This window comes from Salvia splendens, chromosome 1 (assembly GCF_004379255.2).
Source record: "Salvia splendens isolate huo1 chromosome 1, SspV2, whole genome shotgun sequence".
Taxonomy (NCBI): domain Eukaryota; kingdom Viridiplantae; phylum Streptophyta; class Magnoliopsida; order Lamiales; family Lamiaceae; genus Salvia; species Salvia splendens.
In genome coordinates this window covers 39894594-39911808 of record NC_056032.1, presented here as the reverse complement: position 1 = coordinate 39911808, position 17215 = coordinate 39894594, and the positions used below count along the sequence as shown (strand labels likewise).

Genomic DNA, 17215 nt, shown 5'->3' with positions numbered 1-17215 from the left:
ATACTCACCACATCTATCACTTCAAACACACTTAATTCGATAATTAAGTTGATTTTCGGCTTCATTTTTGAAGTCTTTAAACGCTTCAATTGCCTCATCTTTACTTCTTAATAAGTAAAGGTAACAATACCTTGTGCAATCATCTATAAATGTGATGAAGTACTTTTTACCACCCCTAGTTTGCACAAATTTTAAATCACATACTTCTGTATGGATTAACTCTAGAGGTTTTGTGCTCCGTTCTACCGAGCGAAACGGTAGCTTGGTCATTTTTGCTTCAACACAGACTTCACATTTCTTTTGTGAGTTAAACTCGTGAACTTTTAGTAAATCAAGATTCACTAATCTTTTTATAGCATTTAGATTTACACGTCATAATCTATAATGCCATAAATCGGAGCACTCAAGCAAATAAGAGGATGCGTCATCTTCCTTATTGCTTGTTCCTTTTCCACGGTGAATGACCGTAACATTCAACTCAAAAAGCCCATTCACTAGGTGACCTTTACCTATGAACTTTCCATACTTGGTCAGTATAACCTTTTCACACTCAAATTCTAGTGAAAATCCATGATTAACTAGAAGTGAGCCTGACACCAAATTATTTCGGATGTCTGGGACATGCAGCACATCCTTAAGGCTAAGAACATTTCCTGATCCTAATTTTAGGAATACATTACCCACACCAACCACCTTAGAAGAGGTTTAGTTTCCCATACGTACTTTTCTACCTCCAACAGATTTGTAAGTATAAAAAACGCTTCTCTTGGAGCACACGTGACATGTGGCACCCGTATCTACAAACCATTCATTTGGATTGTTACCATGGTTCACGTTGGAGAGCATTGCGACCACCTCGTGATCTTTGTTGTTTATAACAACACGTTCAAATAATTTGCACAATATTGTCTCCATTAATAAGTAAACAATTATATTGAACCATATGTGCATTGGTATATTCAATAACTTATGCATCTCAATTACTACTACCAAGTCTAAATTGGTCTTACTTGTCAGATGACAAACGATAACCATCATTCTCAAGAGAATAGATCTCAAGGAATTAACCACTCCATAGCGCATCGACATGATTTCAGCAAGAGTACAATATCTCGTCTTGCGATTGTTGGAAATATTGCAGCCTTTACACGGGTAAACTCTTGCTATTACAAAAGAACAATAAACTAGAAGGTAAATGAGACAAAGTAAATACAATAAAAAGAACAAGATGCAAACTATAGTCTTCTTCAAGTCGAGTCGAGTTATCCCTCTCTCCGCAAGACGAGATACGCCCCGGCTAGTGCCCACGGATTGACGCAACGTCCCCAAAGATGAAACGACTTTCCTCCTACCAAGTTGAAGCACCTCAAACTTGTAGGCTCCGGCGAACTTGAATTGGAGGCGAGAACCGAGCAATGCAATGCTCCTAATGCGAACTAGAATGCTTGAGCTAGAGAGAAGATAGAATGATTTGTTGGTGTGTTTCCACTCTAAGAGCAAGCCTATTTATAGGCTAGAGAAAGCACTTGAAAAGCCTTGCAACCAAGTTATCTTTTTATGTATTTAGGGGTTATCTAAGATGAAAGGCCATAGGTCTTGATCATATCAAAGATCTCCACATTTTCCACATTTTCCACCTGTTTCCAACAGATTCTGTGATTGCAACAGAGATGGCCAAAGTTGAAAGTCCACAAGTTAGTAGAAGAACACAAGAGCATCTCTGAAGTCCACACCAAACTCAAAAGCTCCTCAGGAGTATTCGAAGGCTACTAATCATTCACAGACATTGACTACCAAAGACCTTGTGTTCCGTGGTAAATCAATAAGCCTTGATGAGTTGATCAATTCTTTTCTAGGAAGAAGAGCACAGATTCTTGAATTGGTCTAGTTTTTGGGCCCTATGAATTCACCGATGATTCCGTTATTTGTCTATGGAGGTGCTTCAACGGGAAAAACAAGCACTGTACTATATATGTTGAGGCACTTGAAGCGCCCGTTCATTTATTGTAGTTGTGTCTCTTGTTACAGTCCTAGCATACTGTTTGAGTCCATATTGAATCAGATTTTGCTTCATAGGAAGAATGAGAGTGGTGGTTATTTGAGTGCCAAACGGTGTGAAAGACCCTCTGATTTTGTCAATTTACTAGGTGAAGCTTTGACTGCTCTCATAGACAGCCTCAATGGGAATATGGGAAAATCAAGCCCTAATGGGAGGATGGTTTACTTAGTATTTGATCGTCTAGAGCTCGTAAGGGAATGTGATAAGAGTGATAGTATAATACCCCTCTTGTTTAATTTGTACACCCTTCTTAGTTGGTCTGATTTTTATGAGTAGAGCTTCTCTTCATACATTTCAGTCAGACACAGGTTTTGTTGAGCCTTTCCCTGTCTATTTTCCTGATTACACGGAAGATGATTTGCGCCAGATATTCATGAGTAATCAGGCAAATCCAAAGCTATATTCATCTTTTCTACGGCATGCATCACACTTTATATTTTCAGTGCTTAAAGCATACTTCTGGCAGAATTAACTCTATTTGTATCCTTGCTTTATTGTTGGACAGTTCGGTGTTGAGTCAATTCTATAGGATTACAAGACGGGTTGATGAATTATCTACTGCATTTTCTCCATTATTTAAAAAGTATTGTGAACCGCTTGGTGATTTGGTAGCAGTCTCCAATGAAGACATGGAGAGGAAGTTATATAGACATCTTCAACCATTTATCTCATCATCCCAGAATGAGACGTTTACCATTTCTTCTCAACCGCTGCTTAAAGACAGGAACTTGAGGAAGTGTGTTTTTAAGAAGTCCGGAGTTTGTGAAACTTTAGATGAGATTGATTTCCATATGTCTACTTCTGCCAAATATCTGCTCATCTCAGCCTTTCTTGCTTCACGGAATCCAGCAACCCTTGATGCCTCACTCTTTGATTCAACAGGAGGAACTGACAATCGGAAAAAAAAAAAGCGAAAGTAAGGGATTAAAACAACAATTTCTTTATCATGTTAGAGTTATTCTAGAATTACAACTGCTCCTGGTTCCTGGATAACAAATTTCTGCACCATAACGTTATATTTCAGGGTCTCTGAAAAATCAGTTGACCAGAAGGAAGCAAAAGAACAAGAAATACTCATGAAAGGACCTGGAACTTTTCCACTAGAGAGGCTGTTGGCCATACCTCAATGCATCGCATCAGTTGGAGGATATTCACTTGATAATGAAGAACTACAAAATGATGGATTGAGATCTGATGGTTCTGATAGTGGATCAATGTCCGACATTCTCTTGCAATTATCCAGTCTATGTAGAGTGCCAATTTTATTACCAAAGGTGGAAAGCTGCCCACTGGAAGGCTCAACACGGTATCGATCCATAGTGTCTGAAGATATAGTTTTGAAGGTAACAAATTCATCAAATCACGCATTTGTATTCTTTTCTGCCTCTCATTTTAAGCAGATACAGTAGTCCGTACTGTGATGTTATTAAATGGTTTACAGGTTGCTAGGAGTCTGAAGTTCCCCTTGTCAAAATACTTGTACAGAAGATAGCAGATTTGAACATTTGACTTCATGGCTGAAGGCAATGATCAATTGGCTTCATACAAATGTATATGTCAAGAGGCTGCTCCCGTCCTTGATCGGCCGAGCCTATGATAGTTCAGTAATTTAATATACTTGTTCACTAGCTACCATCCTGTTTCTTTCTACTTCTTAATTTATGTTTACAGTTTAAACTTAAGAGTTTCCCTTGACTGTACGCTTATTGTTGTGTTTATGAAATTAACGTTTTGCAGTTTCCTTGATCTAATGAGCAAAGTACTTTCTAACATGCTAACAGCCTTTTCCTTAGTCACTCAGAAAGTGATACTTTTCGTAACGTATAATTTGGGATATCATTTATTGGTTTCTTTACCCGTGTTTCTATTATTGCAGAAGAGAGTTAATACAGCCCCAACCCTCAACCAATGTGATCTCCAAACTTATGACCATCATTTTATGAGGAAGTTTGATACTACTCGTATGATGTCTTAATTACCAGATGGGCAAAGGCCCCAAACCATTAAACATCATATTTATGTCATCTTTCTCATTTATTTTTGGACGAGGAAGAAAATCTATGGACTAAGGGATGGGGAATGGTAGATTAAACTAGCTGTAGTCTTTTTTGTTTTCATTCTACCTGTTTTTCACCCAACTTGCTACGCTACTTGCTGATATTTTTTAAATATATTATTTGATGGGTAGTTGTTGAAAAATAGGCTGGTTATTTCGTGTGGGTGATAATGAAGATTAGTGCAAGTTTCTTAGTCATTTTTGGACTCTAACATCTTGCAGTTCAGACGACTCTGAGTTCGACTTTACTTTGAAGTCTCTTGGATTGGTATGACAAAGAAAAGGGCTCAAATTCCAAAATCAGTTAAGAATTTGTTTTACCAAAAAAATGTGACAGAAGCAGGGTTGACTTTTATATTGATCTTATTGGCAGGAAATTCTTGCAGAATGGGGGGTTGACTTTTGTTTGCTGTTGCAACCCCTTTGCATTGAAGAAGGTCAAACTCTAGTTATGAAATTGAGTAAGTATGACTTGGATTTTAGTGGGGTTATCATTTTTCAATGTAAAATCTGAGGAAGAGGTGCAAAAATAAAGATTATATTTTCATTTTGTTAATTTGAATTATGCTCTTTGATATGTTGAGTCACGTAATCTTGGCCTTGTGCTATAAAGTGTTGGTGGGTTGTTCACCGAACTGATAACTAGCCACAAGCTACAACCCATGTTACATTTATGATCATCATAAATTGATAAATTAATCACGTATGATTTGGGGGGAAAAAGGAAGGCAAACAACCATATCATATTTTCTTTGTTCTCTGCATTTTGGACTCTTTCCATCTAATTTCCTTTCACCTCATAGCTTCTCAACTAATCCCATTTATTTCCCTTCATTGAATGCTAGAAATAAAGGCCCCAGCTCCTCTCCCTGCAGAAATTGGTTGGAGAGAGAGAAAGGTAAAAAGAGATACACTTTGGAGTTTGGAGAGATAGAGAGAGGTGAAACTATTACATGTTTTTTCAGTTTCTTTTCCTTTCCACATAATTTGCTGCTGGTTTTTGATGGTTTAACAAGGGTGGTTTCCTCTTTAAGGGTTGAATATTTGACTCCTTCTACTTAAATCTTCAACTGTCTCTAAAACGCATTTATGGTGGTAGCATCTGACTGTTGAAGTAAGATGGTGTAAATTCATGGCACACACTGGCCTTAGTTATTACCCCTTTTTCTTCCATTTATTTCCTTCATCTATAAATCCCCCTTTTCTCCACCATAACTCCTCAGACACACACACACACACACACACACACACACACACAGTTTCTTTTTCCTCATCTTTCAGAAAAAAACACCTCCCATAGTTGTTGATGCAAGAAAATAGTTTCTGAGTCTTTTGTCACATCTTTAGGTAAAGCAAAAACTAAAAAGGGTGGTTTTGTTTATTGTCTTTAAAAATGGACATGTCCATGGCATTGTTGTTGTTCTCTGGTGTGACATGCTACCTTCTTTGGTTCACCTTCATCTCCAAATCTCTCAAGGGCCCGCGCGTTTGGCCCGTTCTGGGCAGCCTGCCCGGCCTCATTGAGAATGCTGAGCGCATGCACGACTGGATTGCCGATAACCTCCGTGCATGCGGCGGCACCTACCAGACTTGCATCTGCGCCGTGCCCTTCTTGGCCCGAAAGCAAGGCCTCGTCACCGTCACCTGTGATCCCAAGAATTTGGAGCATATATTGAAAACCCGGTTCGATAACTACCCCAAGGGTCCTACGTGGCAGGCCGTCTTCCACGACCTACTCGGCCAGGGGATCTTCAACTCCGACGGCGACACCTGGCTCTTTCAGCGGAAGACAGCGGCCCTGGAATTCACCACGCGGACGTTGCGCCAGGCCATGGCCCGCTGGGTGAACCGGGCCATCAAAAACCGGTTCTGCCCTTTCTTGATGTCGGCTCAGCTCGAGGCCAAGCCGGTTGACTTGCAGGATATTTTGCTCAGGCTGACGTTCGATAACATTTGTGGGCTGGCTTTCGGGAAGGACCCTCAGACTTTGGCTCCTGACTTGGCGGAGAACGGCTTCGCGTCGGCTTTCGACAATGCCACGGAGGCATCACTGCAGAGGTTTATCCTTCCTGAGGTGATGTGGAAGCTGAAGAAATGGCTCCGGCTCGGGATGGAGGTCAGCTTGAGCCGGAGCCTCGTCCGCGTGGATGAGTATTTGTCCAACGTCATCAGCTCGCGTAAGGTGGAGCTGACAGGTCAGCAAAACAAGGATGCCAATCCCCACGATGATTTGCTGTCAAGATTTATGAAGAAGAAAGAGTCCTACTCGGATAAGTTTTTGCAGCACGTGGCGCTCAATTTCATCCTAGCTGGCAGAGACACATCATCGGTGGCGCTTAGCTGGTTCTTTTGGCTGATCATTCAGAATCCGAGGGTGGAGCACGAGATCCTACGGGAGATATGCACCGTCCTGATCGAGACACGTGGCACCGACGTGGAGTCCTGGCTCGATGAGACTCTTGCATTTGAGGAAGTTGATCGTTTGGTGTATTTGAAGGCTGCATTGTCGGAGACGCTAAGGCTGTACCCTTCGGTCCCCGAGGACTCGAAGCATGTGGTGGCGGACGATGTCTTGCCTGACGGGACTTTTGTCCCGGCTGGATCCTCGATCACGTATTCGATCTACTCGGCTGGTCGGATGAGGTCCACGTGGGGGGGTGACTGTCTGGAGTTCAAGCCGGAGAGATGGCTGTCTAGTAATAGGGACCAGTTTGTTGGCCATGACTCTTACAAGTTCGTGGCCTTTAACGCGGGGCCGCGGATATGCCTCGGGAAGGACTTGGCCTACTTGCAAATGAAGTCGATCGCGGCGGCAGTGCTTCTCCGCCACAGGCTGACGGTGGTGCCCGGCCACAAGGTGGAGCAGAAGATGTCGCTGACGTTGTTCATGAAGGATGGGCTTAAGGTAAATGTGCATCAAAGGGATCTTAAATCACTTGTGGCGAGTGTGGTTAAGGAGAGGGAAGCAGGGGCGGCGCTCGCCGGAGATTGTTTGGATGGGGTGGCGTTGGCGGTGGAGTAAGGGTGGTGGTTGGGGTGGTTTAAGGCGGTAGTTGGAATGAGTTAAAGAAGAGTGTACAATTCTTTGTAGGGTGGGCGCCCATTAACTACTGAGTGTTTTAGGCCAACTCAGCTCAGTGGATGGCTGAATTCTCTTACAAAAAAGAAAAGAAAGAAAAAAAAAGAAATTATGTGGGACAAAACTCACATGGTGATATGGATGCCTAATGTTGCTCTTGAATGCATGTAAATGAGGGAGCATATGCATGCTATTCATGTTTTGGAGGTACAACCATTTATTCTGAGATGTTGAGAAAAACTCGATAGTTAATATTTCTTGTTTTTTCTTCTTTCCCCTATGTCTCTAATTCATCTTTTTGAGAGTATTTTGGGTTTCGTTATTGTATTTATTCTTTGAATTTCTTGTTTTCTTTTGTCATATTTCCCAGTTTAATTTACTCTCTTATTGAAACCTTACAAGTTAATAATTCAGATAAGTTTGTAGTCATTGACAGTCCATGGCTGTATAAGGCTTATAAGACCTACATAGCTTTTAATAAAGAAGTGTAAGTAAAGGTACAAGAGGTTATACAATTATATCCCTGTGAATAATTTATTAATGAATGTAGAAAGCAATAATACCTCAGAACTAAAAAGTTCTTCAAAATCTAGATCTCTAGGAGTATTTGAATTCAATATCTCAACGACCAAAACCATCCAAATTTATGAAGAAACGCCTCCTCAGGATACTCTTCCCTAATCCAGAATTTTCTCTCCGGTGGCGAAAAGGTTCCATGTTAACGTGCCGATGAAGTACAAAGCAACGGCGACTTTAAACACATCATCCCAAGAACCTAAATTTATAATTCAAAGAATTAAACTCTGATGCATTGTAGAAGACAAACTTGTGCAGAAAATAGTGTTGACTGTAAACTACACTTGAAGAAATAGCAGAAAAAGAGTTCATGAATATGACTCGGTTTAAATCTTAGTTTTCACCGTTAACTACACTTTAAGAAATTGCAGAAAATAGTTCATGAATATGACTTGGTTTAAATCCAGAATTGTGATATAGTTTTATCTTTATCTACTTTTTGAGACAAAAGGTATGGTTCTAGTTCTAGATTTGAACGACGGTATTTTAAACTATATGTATGTCCAGAATTATGCTTTTTGCAGAAAGTAAGGTACTAGGTTTGGCTGTACCCTTTTGTAGTATGTATCCAGTAGCAGCAGTTCCAAAGACACCAGCAAGTACGCCAGCAGTGTTAGACAGACCCAAGAGAACTCCCTGAAATAGATGAAGCAACATTTAGATAAATGTGTCGGAGATCTTCGATTCTAACACCTTTTATGTAGAGAGGCAGATATCTCACAGCATAGCGTGGCCCAATATCTTGATGATTCGAGTAGAGTCCGGATTGAGAGAATGCATCCGAACCCTGCAAGAAGAATCGTGTAAGTTGTACTATTTTATCAAGTTTTCAGGGCGACATGTGTCGAGAATGTCCCAAACCTGACTGCAAGCCATGCACAGCACTGCTAGAGCAGGCGTCTTCACTTTACTAAGCTGTGTTAAGAAGAAAGCGGGACCTAGAAATCCAATCGACTGCATTATCTGTGTAATAAAATTGGAATTATATGAAATCATCAGGAGTTATGCTTCTGCCATATTTGCCTTTTAAATAAACTGAAGAGAAAATATTGAACAGAACTTGCCTTGCGGACTGAAGTGATGGAGAGACCTCTGCTTACGAGGGTATCAGCAATCCACCCGCCTATATTAGCAAACACGGCCATCGTGAGCCACGGAAGTACGCAGAGCAGGCCGGATTCAGTGAGGTTGAATTTCAAGACCTACGCAAGCAATAAGGAATAAAGATTAAAATGACTGCGTGTGTAGCTTTTATCATTAGACTACATCACTTCGTTCTTGTCTGCATACAGAATTTAAAGAAAATTAGTCGAAGAAGTTATCCAGCAACGGCTTAAATACCTGGTTATAGTAAGTTGGCATCCATGTCAAGAGAATAAATGTTCCCCAGTTATGGCAGAAATGGGAAACAATTAGAGCCCAGACAGGAGCCTTGGTCAGAATTTTCTTCCATGGAATTTCCGAGACAGGTTCCTTAGATATGCTGCCACCTAGAATTAGTTCCCTCTCCCCCAGACTAAGACCTGGGTCATCTTCTGGTGAGCTGTGTGCCTAGAATCAGTAAAGTTCAATGATTTCATAGGTATTTTTGTAACAGTGACACCTACAACAAATTCTAACACTAAACATGTGAATTTGAGGCTTATATTGGTAAAACAAGATGAGAACCCAGCACTTAGTAAACAATGAAGTGCCAAGTTTCATTAAGCATGCTGGAAAGGTGAATACATCAATTTGGTAGCTATACTCTGACATGGAAGGAAATATTCAAATAGAAAGGCCTTTTATTTATCATAATCTCCACCAATCAAATGATGGATCTGCTTGACCCACTTCATTTGATCCTTGGATAGTGAAGAGGTAGTACCAAAAAGAAGCAGGGCCTTACTTTGTTCCACCAAAGTGCAAACCAGATAATCCCAAGGGATCCAAATGCATAGAATATAGATGGCCACCCATACTTGTGGATCATCACAGGTGAAACAGCTAAACCTGTAACTGATCCAAGATACATGCCGCTGTATACTAGTGCAAGAGACCTACTTCTCTCAGAGACAGGAATCCATTTCGACAACAAGTTATTCATAGCTGGCATAGCAACACCCTGCAATAGAATAAGTCTCATTAAACGGTAAAGTACATCTACACGGCAGACAGATTTTTTTATCAGAGAATGCCTTATCAACCATAAGTCATGCCTGCAGTTATCTAACTAGCTTCTTTAAGTTAAATTCAAGTGCAAGACTTCGTAGTCAGAGCACCACTTTAAGATGGGCGGATATGCTACTAAGCTGAGAAGCAAATTGCATTATCAAACACTCCCACCGTCCCATAAAAATAGGGACTTTGGGGACGGCACGGGTTTTAACGCGAAATTAGTAAAGTAGGAGAGATGTAGAAAGAAAAAAGTGATTGAAGTAGTTAGTGGAGAATGAGACCCACCTTATAAGAGAGAAAAGACTCACCAGAAATAGAAAGGGGCTATTTTTGTGGGACGGACCAAAATGGATAAAGAAGTATTTTTATGGGACGGAGGGAGTATTAAAAAAATATGAGTAGTTGGCTACTTTCCCTCATATATTGCAACGATGTACAAAAAATCTACGAAGAACTGAATAATTTACCTCGCCAATTCCCATGAAGGCACGCATAATGAGTAAGCACGGGAGCCCGACTCTTGCAGCAATAGGTGTCAAAACTGTTGCAGTAGACCACCAAATTACTCCAAAACCAAGCACTAGCTTCCCGCCTATTTTATCAGCCCATATACCTCCAAGAATCTATGCCACAAAAACGCGAAGTTTTAGCAAGAGGAGGAAAACTATAACGCCTGAAGTGACTCCAATGAGTCGCAAGTCAACATGCATTGAGATTTTTTGATGTATTATACTCAAGCATCAAGTAGATAACGAACAGGATAATCTAGGACACATAAGCTAAAAGAGTAATTTTATCGTATTCGATATAATATGCAGTAGTAAACAGTAAACTCTACCAAAGTAACTTTAGGAACGACGTATGTATGTATTTCAAAGAATTTTTAACAGTACAAGATTACTGAAAAAAGTCTAGCTTAGCCACTTTTCTAAACTGGAGATAATCCTTTGCAAAAAACTGAGATTCTCCAGAGCATGATAAAATACCTGTGTTAGCAGATAACCCCAAAAGAAAGAAGACTGAATAAGACCAACAGTGGCACTGCTCCAGTTGTATTCCTTGGACATTGGGAGTATTGCTATGCTCATGTTCACCTAATGACAGAAACCATAAAACCATTAGCACAGTTATATTATCTTATTGTGACTAAACATTACCTCTGCTAGTCAGTAGCAAACTTAGGCAAGAATCATAATCCATAATCATATCAAAGCGAAATATAAACATTAACAGAATGTGTAATACATGAAGAACCTTACGCGGTCCATGTTGCACAGTAGAAAAGCAGTAAAACAAAGGAGCACCATCACCCATCGCTTTGGTAACTGCTTCCACCAAGGTACTACTTCCCCAACTTCTGTAACCAAAACTGCTTCACTTGTTCCATCAGGTGATAAGATGGAGTCCAAATTGGTTCCTGTTATATCATACTCTTCAGATGTGAAGTCAGCTGTAGTCCTAGCCACTGTTGAATACTTTGACATAGGGTTTTGGCCATCAAGAAAGCTACGGTTACCAAACTTCCTTGCTGGAAACAGATTGCCATCAGTGTAGGCTGAAGAAAGGCGGCACTGACATAGTCCTCTAACTCCTCTCCTTGCGTTGATCACTTTAAACTTTAGGCTCAGTTTGTGGGACATTAAGAGAGGGTGATCTACTCTAAAATGTGACTTTAATTGGCGAGCACATGTATAGCTTGTACGTGGAAGATTTAGCTTGCTATCGATCATGGTACATACATACTTTGCTGCAGCGACACTCAAGTGCTGACCTCCATGGTGATATGTGGCTGTTTCTCCATGATGTAGTCGTCCTGGCAATACAAGCAGATAACAAGATGCATCTATCCCATTCTAAGATCATATTAACAAATGAATATAATGTGCTTCATGTACAAGATGCCATATGAATAAAAAAAGTTTCTCCTGGCATTATATAACTCCATGGACTTTCTGCATTACACTCTGGACTAAGAAACTTAACCCTTCACAATAAAGACAAAAATAAAGGGGAAACCACAAAAAATATATTATCGTTCTAATGGCTGATGGCTCTGGTTACTTGGATATCTAAAGGGCTTACTGCAGAGAGTAGAAGCCTCATCCATAAAACTAGTACTGCTTCAGGATATAAATCAAATAATAGGTGAGGTACAAGTAACACCGAGCTCAGTTCTTCATAACATTGTTAAGCCTGGACTTGCAACACAGAATCACTTGCATATCTCGCGTAAATCATGATTCATTATGCAACATTCAACACACTCTGCCTAATAGAGATTGCTTAGGTAACTTCAGCTACTAGTTAAGCAGGTAGCAGCTAAGATATGGCGCATCAAAATAAATCAAACTGTTTGCCAAATACACTAAATCAAATTCCTTATCCACATAAGTCACATTCCTCTGTAGTTCAATACAACACTAACGGAATCTCGATACTAGCAGATTAAGCAATAAAAGTGAAGCTATCTTATCTTCCTTCGAAACGCATTCGGTGCGAGCTTATGCAAACTCGAATAAAATCTCTAGCGACGGTTCAATATGAATAAAAGCAAAATGCAACGCAATTACCAGAGCCGATAAAGGAGCCGAAATTGCGGTGGGAAACGACGGCGCCAATTGCCATTCTTCTGGATAGATAAATCCTGGTGTATTATGCTTTCATATCTGAAGCTATTAAGCAAATAAATAAAAAATGAGATGTGATCTCCGTCGTTGAGTATCTCTGTCGATAAAGGATAATACCCGCGCAGCTACCGTACTTCCATCTTCATACAAATTGCATTTAGCTCAGATATTTTACTTCTGGAAAGCGGGAAATGGTGAGAGAGGGGTTGACAGAGATCCACGTCACGTCATCTCCGAGGTCGCTTATATATATATTAAATCCATTTCTTTAATGTTCTAGATAAATTTGCCTCATTTCCTATAAATTCCTAGCTCTGACCCTGTCGGTAGTGCCCCACGCCTCCACCACCACCCACCTAGCTCTCCCCCTAAAACGGTGATGGGGCTGTTTACCATGTCCCTCTAGCATTGCAGACTTGCAGTTACCCTCCCCGAAAAATACCTCTACTACGAAGGGACTAAGAGAGTAAGGCCACCCGCAACGCGTCACGCGTGTGGCACGTATTCCGTCACGAAGGGACGAGACGGCGGCATGACGCGTTGCAGCGCCACGTCTCGTCCCCTGCCCGTTCTGCGTTCCGTCTCGCAGTGACGGATGGCGAGACGTCTCGCCACGCGCCGAGGCGACGCCATGCAATAATTCATTTTTTTAAAAAAAAATCAAATTAAATGAAAAAATGAAAACCGGTAATATTACCGTTATATTACCGTTTTTTCAATTTTTTTATTATTTTTATTTTTTTACTCTATAAATACTTCTAATTCATCCTCATTTCACACACAAATACACATCTATTCTTCCTAAATCATCTTCATTTCCTCTTCAATTTTCATCTAACCTCTCATCACAAAATGTCCGGCGACGGAAACTCTGGTGGTGGCGGCTCCGGCAGGTTCGACATCAACGCGTTCGGCGACTGGGGGCATGTACAATGTCCTCGGTGGTGGTTCCGGTTCGTCGACGCCGGGGGGAGGGTACCAACCACCCCATTTTGATGTGGATGCATACGCCCGTCCCTCCGCCCGGAGGTATTCGCAGGGATTATCCCAGATTCAGGAGGATTATTCCGTTGATCCCACTCCGGAAGAAGGCCTAGGCGGTGGAGGAGGCCGAGGTGGGGAAGGAGTCCGAGGCGGTGGAAGCTCCAGGGCGGAGGAGGAGGAGGATCTAGGCCGGCATCCGTACTGCCCCAAAGAAACGCTGGCGGTGTTTTTTTTATTTTTTTGAATTTTAAGTTGTATTTTTATTTTATGTTGTAATTTTATTTTATTTTTAATGAAGTGTTTTTTTAATTGAATTTGGTTGGAAATAAAAATAAAAAATGAAATTGAATGAATAGTAATTTAAGGGACGGAGGGTTGCAAGTTCCGTCCCTTAGTTAAGAGATGGAGTAAAAAAGTACAGTGGGGCACATGAATAGTAATTTAAGGGACGATTAAGGGACGGATAAGTGACAGCGTTGCGGATGGTCTAATAACTCTTTTCTCTCTTTCATACTCCATCCGTCCCTCACTAAGTGAAACATTTCTTTTCGGCACGGGATTTAAGATAATTAGGTTTAGTTAGTTAAGTGAATGAGAATAAAGTAAAAAAGAGAATAAAATAGAGGAGAGAATGTAAGAGATAGAATGTTTCCTAATGAAATAAGAGAAATAGATCAGTAATACTATTGATTATAATTTTTATTGAATCAAAGGTTTAAAGATTAATTATAATTTATTATAGATATGTTTTTAAGGAGTGGTATTATTTAACGCTCAATATTGTGATTATTAATGGTTTTTTTCTTCAAAGTTTGTAGTAAAAGAGTAGTAATTTTTTTATTTAAAAAAATCTAGAAAATTGAAGTATTTATTCTTTCGGTAATTTCAAGTTACTCGAACAAGTATTCGGTGTACCTACGATAAATGGTTAATCGACTGTAAGGATGAAGTGGAAGTGGAAGTGGATGATGACATAAAATGCAAGCTATACTCAGTAAGTTAGCTGTAATAATACTTCTTTCAAAAAAAAATGTTTCACAAATGTTACACATTTTACAGATCACTATTTCACTATCTATTTTTGATTTATGATTTAAATTGGGGAAAAGCAAGTACTGAAAAGTGGTTTGGCCTTATCCTGATAACATTGTTATAAGTATCTCCCAATGTGCGAATTATTTTAGCGACTTACAATCCAAGTATTTTTTTAATTCGCATATTATTGTAAGCCCGGCCTACCTACCAAACTAATGCACATGCTATATGATAATGTGTAATCAACAAGATAAAGCGCACTTACCAAAATAAGTTGATGAAAAAGTAGGCAATACAATAATAACTCCCAAATCTTTACATGTGAGCCAAACATAGGTCCAAACTCAGTACATAAAATACATAAATAAAACTACAATAAACACAATTCTAGAACATCATCAGATGGGGCAAAGAACCAAGAAACAGCAGCTTCACTTTCAAGTTGCAGCAAAGTGCTCACAAACACGAAAATTTTAGTGCCCACTCTTGAATGGGATGGCTCTGATGATCACCTGGTGGTAGAGAGCAGCAAGGGCAGCGCCGATAAATGGTCCAACCCAGAAGATCCACTGCAATGAGGCACAATGAACAGACGACATAAGTTAGAGATGCAAAAGAACAATGATCACTTCATTTCTGAAAGAGAATTTATTGTGATGAACTTACGTGGTCATCCCATGCGTGATCCTTGTTGAAGATAATGGCTGCGCCAAGGCTGCGGGCAGGGTTGATGCCAGTTCCGGTGATGGGGATGGTTGCCAAGTGAACCAAGAACACGGCGAATCCAATTGGGAGGGGAGCCAAAATCTGCAAATCAACACATTAGATTCATTCCTAAACCAACTCTGTTTCAAGAATTGCTCTTAAATTCCTACAACAAAAGAGAATTGTTTAAGCTGATGTTTGCTAACAAATAGTACATTAAGCCTGCCATCAATGTTTCAAGACTTAATTTGCATACTATATTAAGAAAAGAATTCATCAATTAAAGCGTGCAGCGATGGAGCTATGTAAAGTTATACTCACAGGAACATGAGAATCTCTGGCGTTTCTCTTGGCATCGGTGGCGGAGAAGACGGTGTAGACGAGGACGAAGGTGCCGATGATCTCAGCACCAAGGCCGGAGCCCTTGGTGTAGCCATGGGCGACGACGTTAGCACCACCTCCCTGAATCTGGTAGATGGTGGGCTGGAAACCCTTGACCACACCAGCACCGCAGATGGCACCCAGGGTTTGCATCACAATGTAGAAAACTGCTCTGGTCAGAGACAGTTTCCTCGCCAAGAACAGACCGAATGTCACGGCTGGGTTGATGTGTCCACCTGAAAATTTCACCAACATTCACAAATCATTACATGGAAATTAATTAATTTAGTACAGATGCTGCAAGGTTTATTCGGACTCGAATTTCAACAATTAATTAGAGATGATTGTAGAAACTTGCTAGATCTACAATTTCCCGAGCTCAACATGGAAAGGAGAGCGCTCGAAGCAGAAATTTAAGCTAGAATTTGCAAAATATCAAAATTCAAGCTCAATAATCCGGAAATATAAACTATATTTAGCTGTAAACCATAAACGTACACACAAACACGCACAAATGCAAGCTTGTCCAGTGTTATACGTAAGCAAATTTGCTAATTCGAGAAGAAAAACAAAATTAAAGTGATTGCATGCATAGATCAAACACTGATTTCACGAAACAACCACAAATTAGCTACGCAAACAACAAATTACAAGCTAAAACCGTCAACCTGAGGTAAAAAAAAACAGCAGATCCACAAAATACACACACCAAAAGTGGTAATTTGAGTAGGAAAAAGTACCAGAAATTCCAGCGGTGCAGTAAACTAGGGCGAAAATCATTCCACCGAAGGCCCAGGCAATTCCTTGAACACCAACGCTGGCGCACTTGGAAGTCGACCTGGCGTAGCCCATGACAGTCAAAACAGTTACGTAGAGGAACAAGAAGGTGGCCATGAATTCAGCAATGCCGGCTCTCCAGAAGGACCAGGAGGTGAGCTCGCCGGGCTCGAACAGCGGAGCCGGTGGCGGCTCCTTGTAGTCCTTGGTCTGGGCGGAGGTGCCAATTGGCTGCCTCTCGTTGAACTTGTTCGCTCCGAGCTTCACATCCTCCTCTTTGCCTTCCATTTTCTCTCACTGTGCTTTTTTCCTCTCTCTAGGTTGGGGTTTGATGAGATAGAAGTGGTGCGGTGAAGTGGAGAGGATAGAGACTGATTTATACTCACATGAAAGGATAAGTGCGAGGGATATACACATATTCTGAAATTCTTTTTAGGCTTCCTGTTTCTGTTTTAAGTCCTTGGAGTTTTGTTTATTCTCTTTAACCCACTGTTTATTTTTGAGCAATGATTAATTTGAGAACAAAAATACTTATGTACTAATGCGGATCTCCTACTTCAACACTCTCGCTCAATTCCTACTCCAACACTTACAATACAATAAAATATTGTTATAAATATGTAAGCGATGATGGGATTTTATAACATTATTTTATTATATTGTGAGAGTTGGAGTATGAATGAAGTATGAGTGTTGGAGTAGGAGATTCTTTTTGTTAGGATTGGTAAACTGAAAAGCATATTTCGAGCATGTTGCACGGATAGAATTGCTTGTATACA

The 17215-nt window shown here is 40.4% G+C and overlaps 3 protein-coding genes and 1 pseudogene across 3 annotated transcripts; 2 read left to right on the top strand and 2 right to left on the bottom strand.

Moving 5' to 3' along the window:
• Nucleotides 1-1670: 1670 nt before the first annotated feature.
• Nucleotides 1671-4576, top strand: LOC121751165 (annotated as a pseudogene).
• LOC121750409 (cytochrome P450 86A2-like) lies at nt 4375-7501 on the top strand. Its single transcript, XM_042144944.1, has 2 exons — nt 4375-4576; nt 4961-7501. Exon 2 carries the CDS (start codon nt 5509-5511, stop codon nt 7135-7137), a length of 1629 nt encoding a protein of 542 aa, XP_042000878.1. The 5' UTR covers nt 4375-4576; nt 4961-5508; the 3' UTR covers nt 7138-7501.
• Nucleotides 7502-7666: 165 nt separating this feature from the next.
• On the bottom strand, nt 7667-12878 carry LOC121750346 (ascorbate transporter, chloroplastic-like). The gene is made up of 11 exons (XM_042144871.1): nt 12498-12878; nt 11187-11740; nt 10914-11021; nt 10395-10550; nt 9659-9874; nt 9112-9321; nt 8835-8972; nt 8632-8733; nt 8492-8557; nt 8322-8406; nt 7667-7969 (listed from the first exon to the last, which is right to left on the bottom strand). The coding sequence occupies exons 1-11, from the start codon at nt 12550-12552 to the stop codon at nt 7872-7874; spliced, it is 1788 nt and encodes a 595-aa protein (XP_042000805.1). The 5' UTR covers nt 12553-12878; the 3' UTR covers nt 7667-7871.
• A 1969-nt stretch (nt 12879-14847) lies between these two features.
• LOC121750844 (aquaporin PIP1-2-like) lies at nt 14848-16793 on the bottom strand. Its single transcript, XM_042145465.1, has 4 exons — nt 16400-16793; nt 15600-15895; nt 15240-15380; nt 14848-15142 (listed from the first exon to the last, which is right to left on the bottom strand). The coding sequence occupies exons 1-4, from the start codon at nt 16722-16724 to the stop codon at nt 15047-15049; spliced, it is 858 nt and encodes a 285-aa protein (XP_042001399.1). The 5' UTR covers nt 16725-16793; the 3' UTR covers nt 14848-15046.
• Nucleotides 16794-17215: the final 422 nt, after the last annotated feature.

Coding starts and splice junctions, on each gene's coding strand:
- LOC121750409 (XM_042144944.1), top strand. CDS start 5,509: ATGGACATGTCCATGGCATTGTTGTTGTTCTCTGGTGTGACATGCTAC.
- LOC121750346 (XM_042144871.1), bottom strand. CDS start 12,552: ATGGCAATTGGCGCCGTCGTTTCCCACCGCAATTTCGGCTCCTTTATC. Junction 11,741..12,497: donor CGGCTCCTTTATCGGCTCTG/GTAATTGCGTTG, acceptor TTGTATTGCCAG/GACGACTACATCATGGAGAA. Junction 11,022..11,186: donor TACTGTGCAACATGGACCGC/GTAAGGTTCTTC, acceptor TTCTGTCATTAG/GTGAACATGAGCATAGCAAT.
- LOC121750844 (XM_042145465.1), bottom strand. CDS start 16,724: ATGGAAGGCAAAGAGGAGGATGTGAAGCTCGGAGCGAACAAGTTCAAC. Junction 15,381..15,599: donor CCAGAGATTCTCATGTTCCT/GTGAGTATAACT, acceptor GTTGATTTGCAG/ATTTTGGCTCCCCTCCCAAT. Junction 15,143..15,239: donor ATCACGCATGGGATGACCAC/GTAAGTTCATCA, acceptor GCCTCATTGCAG/TGGATCTTCTGGGTTGGACC.